Source organism: Aotus nancymaae, unplaced genomic scaffold (genome assembly GCF_030222135.1).
Source record: "Aotus nancymaae isolate 86718 unplaced genomic scaffold, 86718_ANA_hifiasm-v0.15.2.pri h1tg000049l, whole genome shotgun sequence".
Lineage (NCBI taxonomy): Eukaryota > Metazoa > Chordata > Mammalia > Primates > Aotidae > Aotus > Aotus nancymaae.
Window position 1 is genome coordinate 10,416,859 of NW_026988463.1, and position 25,262 is coordinate 10,442,120.

The following is a 25,262-nucleotide window of genomic DNA, read 5'->3' on the forward strand; positions in this document are numbered from 1 at the left end:
CCAAAGTGCTGGGATTACAGGTGTGAGCTACCGTGCCCGGCCAGAAAATTCTAGATGACAGTGGAAGCTGGAGAAAGGATGAGGAAGGGAAACTCTGTTTCCAAGAGACAGGGAAGGGAAACTCTGTTTCCAAGAGACAGAGAAGGGATGAGGCCCAACTTAGTGGACTTGGTCCCCTTCCAGTCTTGGCTTCTCTACACCCCTGCCATCTCCAGCTTGTGCTGTCCTTTGCTCTGGCACACACCAAGCAAACGTGGCCAGGCACCCTCCAGCGAGTGGAGGAGAGCGTGTGGGATCGGAGCACCCGAAGCCTCACTCCGGAACGTTCCTTCCTCACTCAGTGCTTCTCAGTCAGCTTCCTTCATTCACACTCACCTTGAAAGCTGTCACTGATTACTGTACAATTCGTGGTGTTGGTACATATTCTCCAGACGTCTGCAAAAAACTCATCTCCTACCCACCAGGCCTATAACACAAAATGAAAACAGAGAGAAAATCTGTTCATTAATGATGCAAACAGTGACTCCTCATTAGGCACGAGGCATGGTGGGCTTCTGGGATTCTCAAACCGCAGCGCACGTGAGAATCGCCTGGGGAGCTTGTTCTACTGCAGACTGACTCCGGAGGTCTGGGGTGGGGCCTAGGATTCGCATTTCTTTCTTTACGTTTTTTGTTTTTTTTTTTTGAGACAGTGTTGCTCTGTTGCCCAGGCTGGAGGGCGGTGGTGCAGTCTTGGCTCAATGCAGCCTCCATCTCTTGGGATCAAACAATCCTCCCCTCTCAGCCTCCTGAGTACCTGGGACTACAGGTATACACCACCATGCCTGGCTAATTTTTGTATTTTTTGTAGAGCCAGGGTTTCACCATATTTTCAGGCTAGTCTTGAACTCCTGACCTCAGGCGATCTGCCTGACTCAGCCTCCCACAGTGCTGGAATTACAAGCATGAGCCAATGCGCCCAGCTGGGATTCTACATTTCTAACCAGCTTCAGATGATGCCCTGCTAATGTCTGCCAAAGGATAAGAGGTGGTCCAGGCCCTCAGAGAGCATGGGAGAAGAGACGACACTGAGTTGGTGGAAATAACAGCAGACAGGGCCAGGCACAGCGGCTCATGCCTGTAATCTCAGCACTCTGGGAGGCCAAGGTGGGAGGACTGCTTGAGCCCAGGAGTTTGAGACCAGCTCAGTCAACCCGTCTCTACGAAAAATTAGTCAAGCATGGTGGTGCGTGACTGTAGTCCCAGCTACTTGGGAGTCTGAAGTGGGAGGATCACCTGAGCCTGGGCAGTAACAGCTGCAGTGAGCTGTGATCGCAACACTGTACTCCAGCCTGGGTGACAGAGAGAGACCCTGTTTAAACAAACAAACAAACAAACACTGCAATGGATGGGATGACCAGACAGGATTCTCCTGTCTTCAGCCCAAAGCATTCATTTCCCTCTGTGGTTTGGTGGCTGCTGACATGCCCCAACTGCCCAAGATGGCCTTTTTTCTACTTTCCAGTCGCCCAGACTAGACTCCCCATACCCATCTATCCAGTCAACATTCCCTGAGCTCCCACTGTGTGCCAGCCATAATGCCAAGCACAATTCCTTTTTTTTTTTTTGGAGACAGTCCCACTGTGTCTCCCAGGCTGGAGTGCAGTATCATGATCTTGGCTCACTGCAATCTCCAACTCCCGGGTTCAAGCAATTCTCCTGCCTCAGCTTCCCCAGTAGCTGGGATTACAGGCACCTGCCACCATGCCTGGCCAATTTTTGTATTTTTAGTAGAGACAGGGTTTCACTATGTTGGCCAGGCCGGTCTCGAACTCCTGACCTTCTGATCCACCTGTCTCAGGCTCCCAAAGTGCTGGGATTATAGACGTGAGCCACCACGCCCAGCCACAATTCCAAACTCATAATGAATACCCTCAGGCTCATTGATGGACAAAAAGTCCACCTGCGTCTTCTCAGAATGTGCCATGATAATATCCATGCCCTGAGGGTGCTGGATAGGATTCACTAAGGCAGATGGTTTTCCTGCCCCTAATGTCTGTCTATCCTTTTCACTGTCTGGGATCTTTTCAGGATCCCAAAGGACTAGATGGGAAGAAACAGAAAAAGGAGATTCGGAAAGATCATTGGGTCCCGTTTATTTCACAGTGAGCTCTGGGAATGGTGAGTCCAAATACTATAATTCAGGGGTCCCCAACCCATGGGCCATGGACTGGTGCTGCTCTGTGGCCTGTTAGGAACCAGGCCACGCAGCAGGAGGTGAGCAGCCAGCAGAGGAAGCTTCATCTGTATTTACAGCTGCTCCCCGTCACTCACATCACCACCTGAGCTCTGCCTCCTGGCAGGTCAGCAGGGGTAATAGGTTCTTATAGGAGTGTCAACCTTATGATGAACTGTGTATGCCAGGGATCTAGGTTGCAAGCTCCTTATGAGAATCTAATGCCTGATGATCTGTCACTGTCTCCTATCACCCCCACATGGGACTGTCTAGTCCAGAAAAACAAGCTTAGGGCTGCCACTGATTCTACATTATGACAAGTTGTATCATTATTTCATCATACATTACAATGTAGTAACAGTAAAGTGGCCAGGCGCCGTGGCTCACGCCTGCAATCCCAGCACTTTGGGAGGCCGAGGCAGGCGGATCACCTGGGGTCAGGAGTTTGAGACCAGCCTGGCCAACATGGTGAAACCCCGTTTCTACTAAAAATACAAAAAATTAGCCGAGCATGGTGGCACGTGTCTGTTAGGAACTAGGCCATGCAACAGAAGGCTGAGGCAGGAGAATCACCTGAACCCAGGAGGCAGAGGTTGTAGTGAGCCAAGATTGCGCCACTGCACTCCAGCCTGGGTAACAGAGCAAAACTCCATCTCGAAAAAAAAAAAAGTAACAATAATAATGTGCACAATAAATGGAATGCACCTGAATCATCCTGAAACCATCCTCCTGCAATGTCCCCTCCCCAACCATGGAAAAATTGTCTTCCATGAAACTGGTCCCTGGTGCCAAAAAGGTTAGAGACCACTGCTATAATCCACAGCATCCATGTGGTCCCTGCCCACGCCACTTACAGCAGCTCAGCAAGAAGCTCCAGAACCCAAATGTGATGACTGCATTCATCTACCCTGACAGGCTCTAGGACCAGGAGCCTCTGGAATGGCTCAAATCCTGGCTCTGCTGCTTACTGCACTGTAAACTCTGTCAAGTGCCTGCCCTGAGGCTCAGTTCCTTCACCTGTAACCCAGTGCAAGGAGATGCTGGTACCCTGCCTGGTATGAGGATCACATGAGATGACATCCATAAAAGGGCTTGTATGAGCCCTGGCCATAGTGATCACTAAGTGACAGGTGTTATCGTTTATGTTATTACTGTCATGATGATTCATCAACAGGAGCCACATATGTAGGCAGAGTTCGTGACCACTCATATGGTGCGTTTTTCGGCTTTCTGAGCAATGTTTCCTTTAATTATCTCTGCAGTCTACAATGAGCAGCATGGAAACCAGCCCTTTGGATCGGTATATAGGCCACAGAGAAGCTCTGTTAAGAAGCTTCCCCAGGCCAGGCGCACTGGCTCACGCCTGTAATCCCAGCACTTTGGAAGGCCGAGGTGAGAGGATCACCTGAGGTCTGCAGTATGAGACCAGCCTGACCAACATGGAAAAACCCCATCTCTACTAAAAATACTAAAATTAGTTGGGTGTAATGGAGCGTGCCTATAATCCCCGCTACTCGGGAGTCTGAGGCAGGAGGACCATTTGAACCTGGGTGATGGAAGTTGCAGTGAGCCAAGATCGTGCCATTGCACTCCAGCCCGGGTGAAAGAGTGAAACTCCGTCTCAAAAATAAAAAAATAAAAAGAAGCTTCCCTAATATCACTCCCTGCTTAGAGGGATATTAATCTATGACAATAGGTTTTTTATTTTTCCAATACATTCCTGCCATATGGCTGCAAGCTGGATACTAAAGGAAAACATTAGATTTTTCACAGGGGCATAGGTAGAGTCTGGAAAGTTCCAGCTCTGCTGGGGAGGACATGGCTGGGCAGGCTAGCAGCAAGGGACCCTTGTTGGTTGGGAGATATCAGGGGTTGGGGCAGAGGCCACCTGGGATGGGTCACCTGGGAGATCTAGGGAAGCGGTCCTCAACAGAGGGTGATTTTATTCTCCACGGGACATTTGGCAATGTCTGAAGACATTTTGGATTGTCGTAACCAGGAGTGAGGGTGCTACTGCATCTAACAGATAAGGCCAGAGATGTTGCTGTACTTCCTACAATACACAGGGAGGCCCCCATTAACAAAGGATTATCCAGCCCAAAATGACAATAGTGATCAGGCTGAGAACGCTGATCTAGAGGAAAGCTGAAGTCACACTACGTCCTCAAAGGGCTTCCTAGAGCCAAGCTCTATGGAAGAATCATGAATGGGAGGACAAACACCCCTCCCTGCCAGGACCTGCCACCAAAGCCTGAACATGGGACACCCTGAACCTTCACATTTAGGCCAAGAGTCCTGAGGCCTTGGCTCAGAAGACTGGTCATGCCTTTGCGGGGAGGACAACCCCAAATCGTGATCACCTTGGCAGGGTTCTCAGTCTGTGATATGGTTTGGCTGTGGCCCCACCCAAATCTCGAATTGTAGTTCCCATAATTCCCATGTCGTGGGAGGGACCCGGTGGGAGGTAACTGAATCATGGGGGCGGGTTTTTCCCATACTGTCCTCATGGTAGTGAATAAGTCTCACAAGAGCTGATGGTTTTATAAAGGGCAGTTTCCCTGCACACAGTCTCTTGCCTGCCGCCATGTAAGACATGTCTTTGCTCCTCCTTTGTCTCCTGCCATGATTGTGAGGCCCCCCCAGCTACATGGAACTGTGAGTCCATTAGACCTCATTTTCTTTATAAAGTACCCAGTCTCTGGAATGCCTTTATAGGCAGCATGAGAACAGACCAATACAACCCACTTCTATTAACTCCAGGACCCGGGGTTCTGGGTGAGTGGCAGGAAAGCAAACTTACATTGTCGATGGTGGCAATGAACAGCAAGGCTGCGGAGGTGATGTGGAAGGCAATGATGAAAGCAAGAAGCACCAGCATTTTCACAGGGCAGGCCGAGGAGAGGGGTCACGTTTACAGCCCAGAGCAGGATGTGCTGAAGAGGGTAAGAAAGAGAAATTCAAAATCTGTCAATGACAAAACAAAATTACAATAAAAAATAAACACCTTTTAGCTGGGCGTGGTGGCTCAGGCCTATAATCCCAGAACTTTGGGAGAAGGCAGGAAGATCACTTGAGCCCAAGAGCTTGAGACCAGCTCGAGCAACATAATAAGACACTCTCTAAAAGCAATGAAAGAAAATTAGCTGGACATAGTAGTCATACCTGCAGTCCCAGATACTTGGGAAGCTGAGGCAGGAAGATTGTTTGAGTCTGGGAGGTTGAGGACACAGAGAGCCATGATGGTACCACTGCACTCCAGCTTGGGCAACAAAGCAAGACCCTGTCTCTTAAAAAAAAAAAAAAAAAAAAAAAGGCAACATTTCATGGGGTCTTAGAAAAGCAAAACCAGCTCTCCCCATCTTTTCTCGCCTGGTGACTTTACTAGACAAAAGTGTGGCATGAGGGGGGCTGTCTGCTGTTGCATCCAGAAGCCAAATATTCCTTGTGGAGGAGGAGGATGAGGACGTATTAGAATCCCTAATTCAGAAAAGCATCACGCCTCTTGGGATGGAAGGAGTAGCTCTGTGTGTGCTAAGATGCTGTTCCTGATTCCCCATGACCCAGAAGCTCATTGTCTGAGGATTCCTGATCAGAGCCCCTACTTCATAACAAAGCCAAAGTGATCACAATACAGAAATATTTCCTGATAATCTGACCACATATAAAATGAATCCCCAGCTGGGCATGGTGGCTCATGCCTGTAATCTCACCACTCTGGGAGGCCAAGGCAAAAGGATGGCTTAAGCCCTGAAGTTTGAGACCAGCTTGGGCAACAGAGCAAAACTCCATCTCTACAAAACATTTAAAAACTATCCTAGTGTTGTGGCAAATGCCTGTGGTCCCAGATACTTGGTGAGCTAAGGCAGAGGACTGCTTGAGCCCAGGAGGTGGAGGCTGCAATAAACCATGATCTCACCACTGTACTCCAGCCTGGGTGACAGAGCAAGACCCCATTTCAAAAAAATAAAAATAAAAATAAAATAGATGCCCACTCAGACACCATTCTTCTCAATATCTATTCCCATTTGAACAACAGTGGACCCCCCCAAAATGCAACATGTGACAGAAAGCTGCCATTTCATTTTCCCCTCTCGGATCATACAGAAAGACTACATTTTCTGGACTCCCTTGCAGTTAGGTTAGGAACTCGTGACTAATTCTAACCAATGGGCCAGGACCACATAACACGACCATTTCCGGGCTGATGCACAGGAGAGCAGTATGAGTTCTCCACACTCTCCCTAAGGAGGTAGCTGGGGATGGTGTAGCCACATAGTAGGTTGAAGCCTCACACCTTGGACAGATATTATGATTGGGGAAATAAGCCTCTGGATGATAAACCACTGAAATTTCAGGGTAATACTTTACTCTGGCAGGACAGTTTAAATGATATGCAATAGGAAGCAACTGCAAAGTGAAACTGGAAATCTTTTTTTTTTCTGAAATGGAGTCTCGCTTTGTCTCCCACGCTGGAGTGTGGCAATGCGATCTCGGCTCACTGCAACCTCCAGCTCCCAGGTTCAAGTGACTCTCTTGCCTCAGACTCCTGTGTAGCTGGGATTACTGGTGCCCACCACCACTCCTGGCTAATTTTTGTATTTTTAGTAGAGATGGGGTTTCACCATGTTGGCCAGGCTGGTCTCGAACTGCTGACGTCAGGTGATCCGCCCTCCTCAGCCTCCCAAAGTGCTGGGATTACAGACGTGAGCCACTGCGCCTGGCTGAATTGGAAATCTTACAACAGAATTTCAGTTGTCCAAAGCTGATGAAAATGTCGAGGGAGAATAGATGAAAAGCCACTGAGGGCACGAAGACGTGACTTGTCTGAGGTGGACAAGTTCCAAATAAATGAGGAAAAAGCATTCAAAAAATGATTTAAATATAAAACAACTGAAAGTCACACTGGGGAAAACTGGTAACATCTTTGAGTATTTTACGACCATCATCTTGGTCAACAAAACTCAAATGTCAAGAGAAGATGTCACATCAAATGATCTGGTTGGAAGATGCAGCCTCCTAAAATCAACACTTGGTTCATTCTTCTTTCATTACAATAATTTGTGACCAGATAGTTACCAAATTTTTGGGGAAAAAAATTAATTTGTAGTTTAATGTTTTGAAGTACACTGCAAATCAGACTTTCTGTTCACTGGGATGAAATTGTAGCCCCAGTCTTAAATGGATTAAGGCATACACACACATTTTTTTCTGAGCCACTTGAGAGTAAGTTGCCTAAACCATATCTCTTTGTAACTAAATGCTTTAGTGTGTATTTCTGAAAAACAAGGACATTTTCTTTTTCTCCACCTCCCCAGGTTCAAGTGATTCTCCTGCCTCAGCCTCCCAAGTAGCTGGGATAACAGACGCCCACTGCCACGCCTGGCTAATTTTTGTATTTTTAGTAGAGATGAGGTTTCACTATATTGGCCAGGCTGGTCTCAAACTCCTGATCTCAGGTAATCCACCTGCCTCAGCCTCCCGAAGTGCTGGGATTACAGGCGTGAGCCACTGCTCTCGTTGGGCATTTTCTTACACTATGATGATCACAATGAAGAAATTTAACATGATACAATATAACTATCATATCTACAGTCCATAGTCAAATTTCTCCAATTATCCCAATAATATTGGATATGGCTTTCTTTTTCCAGCCTCAGGATCCAGTCCAATATGATACACTGCATGTTAGTTTCAGGTCTCTTTGGTCTCCTTTAATCTGGGACGCTTTCTCAGGCCTGTCTTTGTTTTTCATGACACAGATATTATTTAAGAATATTGACCAGCCGGGTGCAGTGGCTCACGTCTGTAATCCCAGCATTTTGGGAGGCTGAGGAGGGTGGATCACCTGAGGTCAGCAGTTCGAGACCAGCCTGGCCAACATGGTGAAACCCTGTCTCAAAAAACCAAAACAAACAAACAGAAAACAATATTGACCATTTATTTTGTAGAATGTTACTCAAATTTGTGTTGGATGTTTCCTCGTGATTCAATTCAGGTTATGCTTTTTTTTTAGCAGGAACAGCACAAGATCCCTCAATAGATCCATCAATGCATTCCACCAGGAGGTTCCATATGGCAGCGCATCTCATCGTGGTGATGCTAACTTTGATCACTGGGTTGTGTTCTGCCAGATTCTTTCACTGTACATTTCCCCCTTTGTCATTAAAAAATAATTTGTGAGGCCGGGCATGCTGCCTCATGCCTGTTAATCCCAGCACTTTGGGAGGCCGAGGTGGATGGATCACCTGAGGCCAGGAGTTGGAGACCAGCCTGGCCAACATGGTGAAATCCAATCTCTACTAAAAATACAAAAATTAGCCAGGCATGGTGGCTCATGCCTGTAATCCCAGCTACTGGGGAGGCTGAGGCAGGAGAACTGCTTGAACCCAGCAGGTAGTATACCACTGCACTCCAGCCTGAGTGCCAGTGAGACTCCATCTCAAAAAAAAAAAAAATTGTAGAGAAGATATTTGGTAAAATACACATAAAATTTACTATTAGTATAAATGAGACACATTACATTCTCGATGCTGTATATCCACCACCACTATCCAGTTCTAGAACATTTCATCACCCCCAAAGTAAATTCTGTACTCAATAAGCAGCTATTTCCTATTCTCCTCTCCCCCAACCCCCAGCAACAACTAATGTGCTGTTTCTACGGAGTTGTCTATTTTAGGTATTTCATATCATTGGAATCCTACAGCATGCGGCCTTTTGTGTCTGTCTTCTTGCATTCAGCATAGTGTTTCAAAGGTCCATCCATGTTGGACATGTGTGGGAAGGAATTTTGAGATAACATAAAGATCTATCTCTCATGCAACTTTCACCCAGAATTTAAGCATTCACTGGTATTTCTGAAACAAAATCTTTTTTTTTTTTTTGAGATGGAGTTTTGCTCTTGTTACCCAGGCTGGAGTGCAATGGCACGATCTCGGCTCACCGCAACCTCCGCCTCCTGGGTTCAGGCAATTCTCCTGCCTCAGCCTCCTGAGTAGCTGGGATTACAGGCACGCGTCACCATGCCCAGCTAATTTTTTTATACAGGGTTTCACCACGTTGACCAGGATGGTCTCGATCTCTTGACCTCGTGATCCACCCGCCTCGGCCTCCCAAAGTGCTGGGATTACAGGCGTGATTTTTTTTTTTTAATTGAGACAGAGTCTTGCTCTGTTGTCCAGGTTGGAGTGCAATGGCATGATCTTGGCTCACTGCAACCGCTGCCTCCCGGGTTCAAGTGATTCTCCTGCCTCAGCCTCCCCAGTAGCTGGCATTACAGGCACATGCTATCGCGTCTGGCTAATTTTTGTATTTTTAGCAGAGACGGGGTTTCACCATGTTGGCCAGGCTAGTCTTGAACCCTTGACCTCAGGTAATCCGCCTGCCTCAGCCCTACAAAGTGCTGGGATTACAGACATGAGCCACCATGCTTGGCCCAAAATAGGATTATTTTTAAAAGCCTTTTTTTGGTACCAACTCTTCCCCCTCCTCTAGTGGACATGCACTGCCTGCACAAACCCTCCACCTTTTCACGGCCAGCTCTCCTCTCTAACTGTGTTCATTGTCACCCACAGTGTCCCCCCACGGAATGGATCAAGTCTCATGGGCTCACACAGGGGCCACTCCTTGAGACGTAGGACTCATTAACAATAGGCAGGAGCTGTATGTCTGAAGAACTCAGTTCTGAGAGGTCCTGGCTGTGATTCTGTGCATCACCACTTAGAAGGACCCAATGAACCAGCTTAGAGATTCTTCTAATTCTTTCAAAAAGGACAAACTCCCCTTTGTTTAGGCCTGCGTCACTCTTAGCTGCCATCATATGCCACTGCCTCTCAAAATGATGCATTCCTTTTTTTTTTTTTTTTTTAATAGATGCATTTCTGACCCTGGGGGAGAAAAGGGCTCATGTACCATGCTGAATGCCCTGTTACTTTAACGTCAGCTGGAATGCCCAAATGCCAACTTCACCAGGGCTACAAATGCATATGGAAGTATAACTAAAACTTTCTAGAAAATTAAAAAAAAAAAAAAGGTTTTAACTCATTCTTTTGCAACAGATGGAATTCCAATGTTATAAGGCATGATTTTTGATAGTGCATTGATGAGGTACAAGCAACACTGAACCACATGGTGAAAAAGTCCCCATTCCAATCCTTCTGGGTTCACCAAGGAAAAGACCCAGTTTGGTGCTGGTCAGTCTCTAATACTTGCTAATTTCTTTTTTTTTTTTTTTTTGAGGCGGAGTTTCGCTCTTGATACCCAGGCTGGAGTGCAATGGCGCGATCTCGGCTCACCGCAACCTCCGCCTCCTGGGTTCAGGCAATTCTCCTGCCTCAGCCTCCTGAGTAGCTGGGATTACAGGCACGCGCCACCGTGCCCAGCTAATTTTTTGTATTAGTAGAGACGGGGTTTCACCATGTTGACCAGGATGGTCTCGATGTCTTGACCTCGTGATCCACCCGCCTCGGCCTCCCAAAGTGCTGGGATTACAGGCTTGAGCCACCGCGCCCGGCCGCTAATTTCTTTTTAACAAAAAGAGAAAGCAGATCTTTGGTTAGACCATATTTGTAGCTAAAATTTAATAACATCATTTTGAGTTCATTACATTTATTTTTAAGGTCCTTTATTATAAGGAAGAAACATCACTTAAAGTAGTGACATAAAGTATCATTTTAAAACCAAGTTATTGAAGCTTTAAAAGTGAATAATTTTGGGAAAATGTTATGGAAGTAAAAGGACAGGTGGTCCTCAGTGTCAGCAGAAATCCTGAGGGTGGTTGTCAAATGCTGATGTCTGGGGTGTACCGCTTTAAGCTCTGGGAATGGTTTCATTTGGACATTTCAGACATCAGAAACAGGCTTCTATAGAGAAAGGGATATGTTTTTATGAGAAGTCAGGTAAAGATTTGAGTCCAGTGTAAGGGAAAAGGCGGCTAGAGGTTGGTTTGAACCATTAGGCACTTCAAAAAATAAGGAAATAGAGAAGTAAAGGTCTCCTACTTACTACTTTCTGGTAATGACATCTGGAATTCAGATCTCCAGTAAAAACCAAAACAGGGTAGCTCAATTTTAGGACTTGTGAACCCAGGACATTGCTGGTGACTTCATCTGAGGCTTTGGAGGAAGTTATTCCTAAGTAGCGGAAATCCCCCGAACGATTAAGAGGTTATAAAATAACCCTTTACTCCTGCATCTCTATACCAAAATGTCTCCCTTCTGCGCCACCATCCCCGACACCAGCCTGCCAGTGTCCTCTTAGAGGCAACAACGCTTCTCAGTTTCCTGTGCCTCCTTCCAGAGACGTTTATTGGGAGAACACTTATTCTTCACTCTTCATGTTTCCGTGTGGAGGGAGCTGTACCAGAGTAACACTCCAGGCCTCTTCTCCCGCCCCTCACTCATTCCTTCACTCCTGATTGGAGGAAGCGCCACTGTCCGCTTTCTGGATTGATGGAGTGCATTTATTGCAGGCTCCGGTGCAGTGCTTTGCCCTTCCCTGCACCTCCTCCTGGGCATGGCTGCTCCCACTGAGCCCCAGTCAACTTTCCTCAGCTGGAAGGGCTCAGGGATAGTAGGGGACAGTAGTGTGGAACTGGGAGCTCCAGCAAGCTCCTTTGGCCACAACTCTAAGCCCCATCCTCCAACCATCTTTTCTAATAATACCCCTGAGAGAACATTCTTTCCCTGTGCCTACGAATCCACCTCATTCCTTGAATGGCTGCCTGGAGTTCCACTGTGCGGCTACACTACAATTTACTTAACTAGTTCCCTACTGGTAGCCATTTAGGTCACTTCCAGACTTTCTGCTGCTCTACACGGTACTGCCAACGAGCATCCTTCCACTTACACTTCTTTGCACACACCTTGCATTAATATATTGAAAGGCAGATTCCTAGTAGTGAAGCATTGAATCGAAGAGTACGTGCATTTATTTTGCTTGTAATTTAAACAATTTAATTTACTGCCTTGTACATTGGGCACTGTTCATATTGCATCAGCCTTGCTCTTCAGAGGGTATCAAGTACTGGACCAACTTTTTTTTGTTTTTTTGAGATGGAGTCTTGCTGTTGCCCAGGCTAGAGTGCAGTGGCACAATCTCAGCTCACTGCAACTTCCTCCTCCCAAGTTCAAGCGATTCTCCTGCCTCAGCCTCCTGAGTAGCTGGGATTATAGGCATGCGCCACCATGCACGGCTAATTTTTGTATTTTTAGTAGAGACAGGATTTCACTATGTTGACCAGGCTGGTCTTGAACTCCTGACCTCAGATGATCTATTGGCCTCTGCCTCCCAGAGTGCTAAGATTACAGGCTTAAGCCACCGCGGCTAGCCAAGCACTGTGAACCAACTCTTAAGCATTTATGTGGGTGGGCAGAGAAGCCTTGATGTTATGTCTTTGACTCCTAACATGACATAAGTTGCCCCGAAGAAACATAATTCTGGTCTGTAGAGACCAGCCTCCACCATCCCCAGGGCTTTTCCAAGCAGTGCTGTCTCCTTGCCATCACATACACCCATGTTGCATCCTGCCCTCTCTGATGATATGAAAGAACAAACAGCTCCTTGAGTTGTGTGTTGGATGAAGGCTGGTCCACCAAGCCCAAGGTGGCATACTAATCCTTGACATTCACAAAAAGTTAATCTCCCTTCAAAAAATGTAATAGTAAATATGAATCCATCTCCTTCCCCCACCACACCTCAACCCCTATAACCGCCCTTGTGCCTGCAGACTTCAGTGTTCTGCTGCTTTAGGAGGACTGGTTTTGTCTCTGTTCCCTGGAGCAGTCTCTCCGTTTCGCCCTCAGCTGGCTCTCTGGCACTGTCTAGGTCTCAATTCAAAATCACCTCCCCAGAGAAGCTCCCCTGAGCATACCACGTAAAGTAGCCACGCCCCCTCCAGCATAATCTAGCCCATCCCCCTAGTTTAGTTTCTTTGGAGGATTAGCTTGGTCTGAAAGCATCTTATTCGCTCAGTTGTTTATTGTCTATCTCCCCCACTGACAGTTGTTTGCTATCATTGTCCAATTCTAGAAATGTAGAGCAGTAAAGGCCCTTGGAAAACTCAAAGCCCTACTGTCCAGAGGCATTAATGAAAACCAGGGAGGACCAAGACTTGCTCCATCTCACAGCAAGGCAGGAACAAGGTCAAGACTAGACCAGGGTCTCCTGGCTACTACTCCAATCACCCTGACTATCTCAGTGGGAGACCCCTCAGAAGGCCCATGACAATCTTTCAAGAGTCAGTGATGTTCCCCAAAAGGCTCTGTCGCTTTGAAGCATAACTTTCGCTGTGGAATACAAACTGTGCCTTTTTCCTTCAATTTCTTCAGGGGACCAAGCAGAACATTCTAAAAGGCCACCTGAGTTTGCACGTTTACCCACCTGAAGGTAGGAGACTGAACTGGATGAAATGTTCAAGTTTCTGTGTAGAAATCAAAGTCCTATGATTTGCAGAACTTCTCTTTTAAAAATGTTTTGCTCTACATAAAATGATGATTTTTAAAAGAAGATAATAGAACCAAAAGGCGTATGGTGAAAACAGTCTTTGTCTTACTGCTGTCCTGCAACCTGGAAGCAATCACTTTTAATCTTTTCAGCTGTTTCTACTCGACTTCTCATCTCCATATTTCCAAACAATATTCATGCACTGCTATTTCTTAACATTATTATTAACTTCCTGCTTAGAGAAAAGTTTCTCTTTTTCATCATCATTTGCCCCCCTATATCCCTCCTTCCATCATTTCAATACAGTCTACATTTAGATCAATAACTGGCATTTACTTGATGGCTATATAAATATTGTACTCTACAGAGCCAAATAGTGTACTATGATTGAAACTCCTTTTCCCCTAGCATTTCTAGTTTACTTCTTTCTTTTCTTCCATCTTTTCTTCCTTCCTCACTGTGGTCCCATCTATTTTCCATATTTCTTCAGTTCCTTCCAATTTTTTTTTTTTAGTCATTTCAAGACTTCTGTTGCAGAATCCCAAATGCAACACATGTATGGTTTTGGTTACAAGCCTGTGGTTAGCCTGATTCTTCACAGTGCATGTTCTCCAGCTCGTAGTCTCTCTCCTGACTCTGCCTTTCCCTGCCATCTGCCAGGTGCAGCCTCAGCAACTCCTGCTGTCATAGGACAAGTAGGACAAGCAATCCACGCGTGGCACTTTTCAGAGAAGATAGCAAATTTGCTTTTAACCTTGGGCAGGGCACAGGGGTTCAACATAACCCCAAGATGTGTAGGTGATAAGGCAGATCCCTGAGAAGGGGTGCCCATAGGGGTTATGCCACATGAAAACGAGACTCCTCATGATTAAAGGTCAGGAAAAAGTCATGATTAAGATCAGGAAAAATACACAGCACATCCAGCATGGGGTTTTCACGTCAACCTTATGATGCTGGCAGAGCAAGGTGTCATTATCCCCATTTTACAGATGAGAAATCAAGGCTCCTAAAATGGCTCTGGGTGATCTGCCAAAATTCACAGGACTGGAATTCACTAGTTTTCCAGTTCCAAATACAGGGCATTTTTCTACAACTCTCTTTCCTACTCTCATGCTTAAGGCCTGGTGAAAACCACACATCAGCTTAATTAAGATCAGGAGAGACAGCACAATGCAGTGTCAAATCATCTTTGTGTCCACTGAGCTTTGTACCAGGCAGGAGGAATCTGCAAAGGCAGCCTCTCTCTGCACTGGCCCATTCTCTAAGGTTGAGAGATGACTGGGTTAATTAACAGCGGGCCTGATTAAGAACCATGCCTTAGGCTGAGTGCAGCAGCTTATGCCTATAATCTCAGCACTTTGGAAGACCAAGGTGGGTGGATCACTTGAGGACAGGAGTTCAAGACCATCCTGGCCAACGTGGCGAAACCCTGTCTCTACTAAAAATACAAAAATTATCTGGGCATGGTGGCAGGTGCCTATAGACCCAGCTACTCAGGAGGCTGAGGCAGGAGAATCATGAGAAACACTTGAAGCCAGGAGGCAGAGGTTGCATTGAACTGAGATCACACCACTGCACTCCAGGCTGGGTGACAGAGTGAGACTCCGTCTCAAAAAAAAAAAAAACCAAAAAAACGAACAAACAAAAAACCATGCTTTAGCCTTCATAGGGTTGGCTGTGTTTTTCATCCTGTTAGCTCACTGGCCAAGCTGAAGTGCTTGCTGTCTTTATTGATCTAACTTTGAGACTGGTTTGGATTATGGATAAAGTTTTTCCTTAATATCTAAAAGGAATTATGCATATGTGGTAGAATGGGCTCAATTCTGTTTTTGAAATTAATTTCTAAATTAATCACCTTTTCTGGGTATCTAGAAACTCGGTGAGGTGGATCTCACTGAGTACTATAAATGGCCTGGATACCCCAACCTTAATTTAATGCATTGTAGGTACCATGGTAAGCTGTCTTCAGATTAAAGCCCTGAATACTCCCCATTCTGCGAAATACCCATAATCACATAAAATAATACAGAACACAGGATATTACAACTTCAGACTTAAATTAATTTCTTTTCTTCCTTCCTTCCTTCTTTCCTTCCTTCCTTCCTTCCTTTCGGCTCACTGTAACCTCCACCTCCCAGGTTCAAGCAATTCTCCTTCCTCAGCCTCCAGAGTAGCTGAGATTACAGCACGTGCCACCATGCCCAGCTAACTTTTGTATTTTTAGTAGAGACGGGGTTTCACCGTGTTGGTCAGGCTGGTCTCAAACTCCTGACCTCATTATCTGCCCACCTCGGCCTCTCAAAGTGCTGGGATTACAGGGGTGAACCACCTTAAATTTATTTTTAAAGAACCCATAACCAGGGTGGGAGAACAGCAAATGGGTTTTTCAAGCAGCAACAAGCATCCTCCAGGCATAAGAACTGGAGAGAGTGGGGCTGAGGAGGAAGAAAACGAGGGAGGAGGAAGGGGTGAGGCACTGGGATGTGTGGGTGGCATTATGGAAATTCTGCACACAAAGTGGAACATTTGTGGTCTGGTTTGGTAATTTTTTTTTTTTTTTTTTTTTTTTTGTGACAGGATCTCTCTCTGTCACCCAGGCTGCAATGCAGTGGCGCAATCACACCTCACAGCAACCTCGAACCCTTGGGCTCAAGAGATCCTCCTGCCTCAGCCTCCCCAGTAGCTGAGACTACAGCTGGACATCACCATGTCCATCTAATTTTACTTTTTGTAGAGATGGAGTCTTGCTGTGTTGCCCAGGTTGGTCTCAAACTCCTGGCCTCAAGTCATCCTCCCAACTCGGCCTCCCAAAGTGCTGGGATCACAGGCATGAGCCGCGGTGCCCACCTGGAGTTTTAAGTTCTGTAGTTTGACAGGAAGGACAGTGCTCCAGAAATGTCTATCCTAATCTCAGATAACAAAGAGAACTGACATCCCCTCACTCTTTCCTAAGTAGAGATGCTATCCTGCTTTGCCTTAGTCCAATGTTTGCTTAAAGTGTGTGTGTGTGTGTGTGTCGCACGTCTAGTTCTGGGTGTGGAGAAACACAAACAACCTTCTGGAGGCTCACTGGCCCTCCCTCTTCCATCCAGAAGCACATTTGGTTTGCTGTTGCTCGTAGAAAGTCACCATGAGGGTCTCATGGATAAATAAAAGGCTATGGGACATGCCCATGGACGGGGTCAGGGTCCCCCCTCCTCCGGCCGTCCTCTCCTTCCTAACAACCATGAATCTCCACCCGTGAGCTCCATCCCCGGCTTGCTGTTGGCAAAGGAAGTCGCTTTGGCACATGCTGCCTTACGTGCCAGGAAACAAGAGTGAGAGAGCCCAGCCGGCTTCCCGCGGAGGGAGAACGTGCTGTTAAGATGACCGCTCCGTCCGCCCAACTCCATTCCCACCCTCGGAGCTCTTCCTACTATTTAAACCACAGCCGATTCTCAGCCTGAGTTGGAGCCTTTTCCCGGAACTGCAGGCAAAAGGACAATCCCGAGGTGTGGAACCTTTCAATACAGACCTGAGATGTTTGGCATCTAGAGGTCCGAGCCAATCTCCCAACTCAGAAGTGTTCCACCCACAGCTCCTGCTCCAAATGCCAGAGAGGCTCTGGCCCAGAACCCTGGGGAGGGCCAGGCTGGTGAGCAGTCACCAGGCCACCCTGGAAAGACTCCCAGGCCTGCTGCGGGGCTGGTGGGTCAACCCCAGGCTGGCCAGAACCCAGGCCCCTCCCACTGCCCAGAGCACTCCGAGGGGACAGAGGCTTTGGCCTCTGTTTTCAGGAAGACAGAGGTCAGCCCAGCCTCCTGCCCTAGTATCTGGACACCAGCCAGCCAGGAATATTCAGGCGTCTGAGATGCCACGGAGAAGGAGGAGCCCATGTGCCCTGCACAGCCCAGCTCCATGCTCACTGCGGCTGCAGCTCTTGGCACAAAGTCAGCATTTGGCTCTCTCCGGAAATGGCAACAGGCGGGACACTGGAATTTGGCAGTGCCCCAGGGCAGAAGCCACTGAGGATCACTCTGTCTGTGCAGCCCTGAGTCTTTCAATCGCTTGGAATAATAACAACCACAACTTCAACAATGATGACAGCCAACATTTATTGCCTAGTGTGTCCCAGGCACTGTTCCAAGCCCTTTTACCTGGATTAATTTATTCATTATTCACCAAAACACTGTGATGGAGCTGTTTTCATTAGCCCTGCTTTATTTTTATTTTTTTGAGACAGAGTCTCGCTGTGTTGCCCAGACAGGAGTGCAGCGGTGCAATCTCAGCTCACTGTAACCTCCATCTCCCAGGTTCAAGCAATTCTCCTGCCTCAGACTCCTGAGTGGCTGGAATTGCAGGCACCTGCCACCACGCTCGGCTAATTTTTTTATTTTTAGTAGAGATGGAGTTTCAACATGTTGTCCAGGCTGGTCTCAAACTCCTGACCTCATGTGATCTGCCTGCCTCGGCCTCCCAAAGTGCTGGGATTACAGGCATGAGCCATTGTGCCCAGCAGCCTTGTCTTACAGGTAAAGAAAATAAGGCCCAGAGAGATTGGACAATTTTCCCCACGTCACACAGCTAGTAAGAGCTGAAGATGGCATCTGAGCCCAAGCAGCCTGGCACCAGAGAAACCAGTAAGTAGCCTGCTTAAATCTGAATTTCCATTCCCTTCCGGGGTCCTGTTACTTTAAAAGCTGATCAGGGAGCTAGCCAGAGTCCTAGGACCACACATGCTGGCCACTGCTAAGCTGCTCCTCCAGGTCCCACATCCTGGGAATATGCTTTGCAAAGCACACTGGGGACACAGAAAGCAGAGAACACAGGCCACCCCCGAGTCCTCCAGGCGGATGGCTCTTCCCGCCACTGCACAGGGTAGATACCTGTCAGTGAGGGGACAGCCCTGTCAGAAGGATAGGCAAGGACTATGAACCGCTTTGCAGGTGAGAAATCAAAGTTAAGGAGTTTGTTCACATCATCCAATTTGCAGGCGGCTGAGCCAGGACTCCAATCCCAGCCTTCTGATCACCAGCCCATTGCCCATTCTTTAAAAAATGGAGCAGTTATTTACCCAGCATTTACTGAGCACCTGATATGTACTGGGCATGAGTATGGCATGCTCTGTGTGCCCTGAAACTGCCAGGTCTGTAAAGCGCAACGATGTATAAACTGATCGTGATGCATGCGATGGGAGACACTTGTGGTGTGACTGGCCCTGTGTTGGGGTGGGAGCAGCATCAGAAGCTTCATGGAGAAAGCGACACTTGAGCCGGGTCTCTAAGGATGGGTGGAGTGGTGCAGAGAGGGTGTCACAGGCAAGGGGTTTGGGACACCCCATGGTGCAGAGTGGCACCCTTGGGAGGAGGGCGTGTACCAGGCTGGGCCCCAAGATGGACCAGGACTCTCCTCTGGGCAAGAAGCTTAAGGTCCTTGGAGACCACATGAAGGAGAGTGAATGTTATCTTGGAGGCCATGGGGGCTAGGAAAGCTTTGTAAGCAGAAAAGGCATGATCTACTTCTAGAAGAAAACCATTCCAGTCAGAAGGATGGAGTAGCAGGAGGCAGATTTGGGGAAGCTGTTGGAGCAGCCCTGTTGAGAAATGATGAGGGTCTCAAATGAGGTGGGAACAGAGGGGTGGGCAAAAGGAAGAGAGCCGAGAAAGCTTCCGGAAGCAGAAGCAACAGGACTCGACAATGGGCTGGGGAATGGGGCAAAGGATTCTAGTGCCATGATCCGACTGGGATGGGAGCAGAAGGAGCATGTTTGAAGGATGAGGGAAACAGTTCATTTGGTTTTAGAAATTGGTGACATGGTGGAAATAGGTTCAGGTGGCTGGAAAGAGAGGCAGGACTGTCACTCAGGAGAAAACAGGGGCTAGAAATGGAAATCCTGGTGTCATGGGTACGCAGATGGCAGACGAAGCCACTGGTAGATATGAAATCCTGTGTGGGGACAAAGTATTAAGAGAGAAGAAAGGATGGAGGAGAGAAGGCCAGGGAAGGAGACAGAGGAGTGGGCACAGAGGTGGGAGGACAACCAAGAGGGCCTGGTGGGACCCAAAAGCCAAGAGAGAAGAGACTAGAAAAAAGGGACACAGAGGGAGGATTAGGTCATCAGCCAACTTGGCAACCACAATTTTAGAGAAGGAAACTAAAGCCCTTTATTTTTCTCCCTGTAGCCTCTCTCAGGATCTGATGTTACCTTGTAGTTGTTTACTTGGATATGATGTATCTGCCTGCTACAGTGTTGGGGCCTGCCCTGTTTTTGCAGGACGGTATTCCCAGCACTCAGAACACGTCTTCCTGATAGACGGCACTCAGTGAAATGTGTTGAATGAATGACTAAAGGGGCCAGATTTCAGGGAGCTAAAGGGCTAATAACAAGTAAAAAAATGAAGCTAGACTTTTCTTTAAAAGCTGGCAATAAAAGGAGAAAAAAAAGTTTATCCAGAGACTGGAGTCCCTTCTCATAGAAGAAACTCCAGGCCCAGATGGCCTTATGGGCGAATTCTGCCAAACACTTAAGGAAGAATAATACCGACTCTAAACAAACTGTTCCAGGAAACTGAAGAGGAGGGGACACCCGCAACTCATTCTGTGAGGCCAGCACTGCCTTGATTCCAAAACCAGACAAAGACATTACACAAGAAAGGAAAAGACAGACCAATATCCCCTCATGTGCACAAGTGGAAAAATGTAGACAAAATTTTAGCAGATCAAATCCTCCCATCGAGAAGTGCACTCTATTTCTCCACGCACTAAACCCAAGCTGGCCTTGTGATTTTTTTTTTTTAGACGGAGTCTAGCTCAGTCACCCAGGCTGCAGTGCAGTGGCACAATCTCTGCTCACTGCAACCTCTGCCTCCTCGGTTCAAGTGATTCTCCTGCCTCAGCTTCCTGAGTAGCTGGGATTCAGGTGTGTGCCACCACATCCAGCTAATTTTTGTACTTTTAGTAGAGATGGGGTTTCCCCATTTTGGTCAGGCCGGTCTCAAACTCCTGATCTTGTGACCTGTCTGCATTGGCCTCCCAAACCGCTGGGATTACAGCAGTGAGCCACTGCACCCTGCCTTTTTTTTTTTTTTTTTTTTTTGTCAGTAAAAGGTAGCAGAAGTGTGACATTGTGCCAATTCTGAGCCAAAGCTGCAAGAAGCCTCATGCATATCCACTCTCTCTCCCTGCGCAGTAACTCTGTGAAAAAGCCCAGGCTGGCCTGCTGGAAGATAGGAGACCACTTGGAAGACAGACAAGGTTTACCAATGAAGAACACCCTAAACCAGCCAGCCCCCAGCTGACCCACTAGCTGACCACAGCCACACGAATGAGCCCAACTGAGATCAGAAAAACCACCCAGCTGAGCTCAGCCCCAATTCCCCACCTACAGACTCATCAGCAAAATCAGTGTTTTCTATTTTAAGCCATTACATTCTGAGGTGGTTTGTTACTCAGCAAGAGCTAACTGATACAGTGGAGATACTGCTTTATCTGATTCAGAGTTCCTCAAGGACAGAAACTATGACTCACTCACCTTCCCCCGTGCCCAAGGTTGCTCAGCAAATACTTGTTAGATGTTTGTTAGTTTGTGGAGCTTTCACAGAGCAGTTAATAACTGCCATCCTGCCAATGACTGCTGCCTGACCCTGTCAATTAACAAGCTCACCACTGGCTGCTGTCATCCAAGGAGCTCCTATAATTATGCCACCCAGTAAAACCACACTGCAGCCCAGAGAGGGTTAATGATGTACCTACAGGCACACAGCATGTCAGCATGACACTGAGGTTGACACGGATTAAGTTGCTCCGGGTGAGGCAGGTGTCAAATGCAGGGTGTTCCCCAGCTTCACGCCCATTAGTTTAGGAATGTTCTTTCCTTCACAGAGTACCTTGTCTTGATGACTTTCAAGTAATCCCCAGGCCATCAGTCACTCTTAGTTTAATAGCTTTTCCTCTTTCTTGCTTTCTTTTTTTTTTTTTTTTTTGAGATGGAGTCTCACTCTGTCACCCAGGCTGGAGTACAGTGGCACAATCTCAGCTCACTGCAACCTCCGTCTCCTGCATTTAAGCAATTCTCCTGCCTCAGTCTCCCAAGAGCTGGAACTATAGGCACACACTACCACATCAGCTAACTTTTGAATTTTCAGTAGAGATGGGGTTTCACCATATTGGCCAGGCTGTTCTCAAACTCCTGACCTCAAAAGATCCACCCACCTTGGTCTCCCAAAGTGCTGGGATTACGGGCATGAGCCATGCACCCAGCCACTTCGTCCTTTTTCATAAGTAACAAGACCTATCATTTTTGTAGATGGATCTTTGCTGGCAAGTCAAAGGCTGTGCATCACTGTCTACAACTCAGCCAGGCCGAAGGAGTCTCAGGACTAGGAAACCAGGGCCCCACCTGATTAATCTGGGAGTTAATATAGGAAGGGGCCACTGGGTAGCAGGAAGTAATTTGAGCAAAATGAGGTAAGAGCACAGACTTGAGCCAGACTGACTGGACTGTAGACTAGCAACTTAACCACACAGTGCCTGTATTTTTCCTCTCATCTCTGAAGTGGAGATGACATCGGTATCCCTACGCCCTGGACTGCTGGGAGATAATGAAGTGAAAGTAGTTGGAACAGCATTTAGCACATAGCAAATGCTACAAAGTGTTACTGACACAGGGCAGGTGAGCCTCTAAACTGGGGCTTCACCCAGGAAAGAATTCAAGGGTGAACTGTGGTGTTAGCAACTTTTATTGAAGTGGCAGCGTACAGCAGCAGCAGAGGGACTGCTCCTTGGGGGTAGGGGTACCCCATAGGCAGTATGTCCGAGGCAGTTCAGCAGTCATAGTTATACCCACTTTTAAGTAGATACAAGTTAGGGGGTAGATTATGCATAAATTTCTAGGAAAAGGGAGGCATCAGGCAGTTGCATTGGAAAGGAGCAGTCACTTCTGTGTGAACATGCCTTATGGAAAGGCACTTCTGGCCAGGTGCAGTGGTTCACGCCTGTAATTCCAACACTGTGGGAGATAGATAGAGGTGGGTGGATCACCTGAGGTCAGGAGTTCAAGACCAGCCTGGCCAACACGGTGAAACCCTGTCTTTCCTAAAAATACAAAAATTAGCTGGGTGTGGTGGCAGGTGCCTGTAATCCCAGCTACTCGGGAGGCTGAGGCAGGAGAATCACTTGACCCAGGAGGTGGAGGCTGCAGTGAGCCGAGATCGTACCACTGCACTCCAGCCTGGGTGACAGAAGGAGACTCTGTCTCAAAAAAAAAAAAAAAAGGTACTTCTGCCTTGTTCCTATTTTAGCTAGTCTGGTGGTCTGACGTGTGAGCCTTCCCTCCCAGTCCCACCTCCTGCCTCATTACCAATCATCACTAGCATCGCAGTTAAGGAGTCTGTCATAGAACAGCCAGCCCCCGACCTTTCTCTTCCCCGGAGAGCCAGTGTTCTCTCCTCCCATCCACTACCACCAGTCTCAGAAAGGAAGCCACCAAATGGAAATAAACCACCAGGGCAGTCTCCAGGAAGGAAGGAAATGCAAACGGGTAACAGGCAGCTCGGGGCATGTGGGCAAGCAGGGGACACTTCAGGCGCTGTCCCAGCTTCGCTTATGTCAATGTTATCCCAAATCTGCCATTCCTGCTTAGCTTACTCACTTTTTAAACTTACGTTTTTATAAAAGGAAACCGTATATCACAACTGAGATGGAAAGTCAGCATCACCTGCCATAAATAGAGGGTGCTGGAAAAAAATAAATACAATGAAAACAAAACATTGTTATTAAATTCCAGCTCCAAGCTGCTGCTCAAAAGCTCTGAGTCCAAGGCTGGGTTTCTATTTCTTTGCTAAAACAGGATGTCACACGTTTGGGAAGTTTTAAAGACACATTAGCACAAAACTGAGATTATCTCTTTGAAGAGGTGAAAGAGAATTTAAAAGGCAGTGATTTGTAAGGAATTCTATGTTATTTAATGCTATGTGTCTGCTCCAACAAAAGCATTTCAGATAATTCACTTAATGTGTCAGTTTGTCTGAGTCACAGTGTTTCTGTGAAGGTGTTTTGGGATGAGATTCACATTCGAATCAGTGGTCTCTGAATCAAGCAGATTGCCCTCCCTGATGCGGTGGGCCTCATCCAATCTGTTGAAGGCCTGGTAGAGCAAAAGTCTGACTTCCTTTGAGCAAGAAGGAATTCTGCCAGCAAACGACCTTCAGACTAGAACTACAGCATCAGCTCATCCATGGGTCTCCAAGCCTGCTGGCCCCCCCTGCAGATTTTGAATTTGCAAGCCTCCATAATCCCATGAGCCAATTCCCTAAAACAAACGTCTCTCTATATATGCACCCTGTTGCTTCCTCTGCAGAACCTGACTAATGCAGCATCGCCCCCTCGTACCCAGCCTACATGGATTCACCAGCCTGAGAGCTGGAAGGTTGAGCCCCTTAACTGGGGATTTGGGGTGGGGAGAATCCAACAGGAAGTGACATCACCATGAAAAATCCAACACCAGGGCAGATCCTGAGCTAGCACCATGGAAACCCATTCCCAGGAACTTGGAATTTCAAAGTAACATTTCCCTACAAGCGTGCCTAGGGGGCTATGGGGTGGCCATGCCGGAAAGAAAGGCAGTCCTCCCAGACCCCTCGCCCATCCCACTGGAGTGCTTCTGATGATGCTGCATCTGCTTAATGACATTGTCTGGCTGTGGAACTGGGAAACTGACTCAACAAAATGGGAATCGTGCACTCATGCAGTCTCAGCGGAAAGGTGCTGGTGTGATCATGAGAACACCCCGCCCCCAGCTGCTGCGTGGATTATTTTTCTAGCATCCAGTTTCCATCTGAACGTGCCCCAGGACTGGGGACCTCACCATTGCCATGACCACGTCTGATTATTGGACCCTAAACTTTAGAACAAGGGTTCCCAAACTTCAGTCATTTGTCTACCACCTTCTTGAGTACAGCTGGAAGATTTTCCTTCATAATTGTCCTTAAATCAACCCACTTTCTAACATAAATACATTTATTTTAAAAAGAAATATTTTGGCTCCCTGGGAACGGAAAATCAGCATCATTTGCCATAAATAGAAATTAATTGTGAAAATAAATACCCCCTACCCCCAAAGTTCACAAATTCTGGTTCAAGGCTGTTGCCTGCCATAGGAACTAAGCTGCAGACCTGCTCTAAGTTAAAGAAGGGAAACTAGAGTTAAAGAGACATTAAACACCTTAGCCTCAGCTAAGATTGCCCCCTTGATGGAATCAGAAGAACTGAAAGAGAACTGAAAAGGAAATCGCTTTCCCACTGAGTGATTTAACGTCACTTGAAGACAGAGCCATCTAAAATCACTCCAGCATCATGAATTCCATGTGCAGAAAACAGCATCAAACACGGATCTCTCTTCCATTCATTCCAGTTCTGTCTTCAGTGGTCTCAAACCAGGAAGCCACAAAGCAGGTGCCCTCACTTCCTTCCACCTCAGCCAGCCCATTGTCCTGGCCCCAGCCTGTCCCAGAACCTCTGGCAGGGCCTAGCTTAGACCCAGGAGCCCTGGCCCCCTAGGAACCTGGTCTAGTCCTACAGAATTTCACCACTGGACGCTTCCTAGGAGCTAGGCACCAGGAGAGGCATT

General features: G+C 47.2%; 1 protein-coding gene across 2 annotated transcripts in view; it reads right to left on the reverse strand.

The window, feature by feature from the left end:
* EMP2 (epithelial membrane protein 2) overlaps positions 1–25,262 on the reverse strand; it is a 61,321-nt gene that overhangs the window by 19,847 nt on the left and 16,212 nt on the right. Inside the window, exons 1-3 of one of the 2 annotated variants that reach the window (XM_064362453.1) lie at positions 17,172–17,261; positions 5,016–5,148; positions 376–466 (exon numbers count right to left, since the gene is read on the reverse strand). In XM_064362453.1, coding sequence (XP_064218523.1) covers positions 376–466; positions 5,016–5,093 — 169 coding nt within the window. In that variant the 5' untranslated portion in view covers positions 5,094–5,148; positions 17,172–17,261. Of the gene's footprint in view, positions 1–375; positions 467–5,015; positions 5,149–17,171; positions 17,262–25,262 lie in introns of those variants that run through there. The other variant, XR_010337349.1, reaches the window with a different exon arrangement.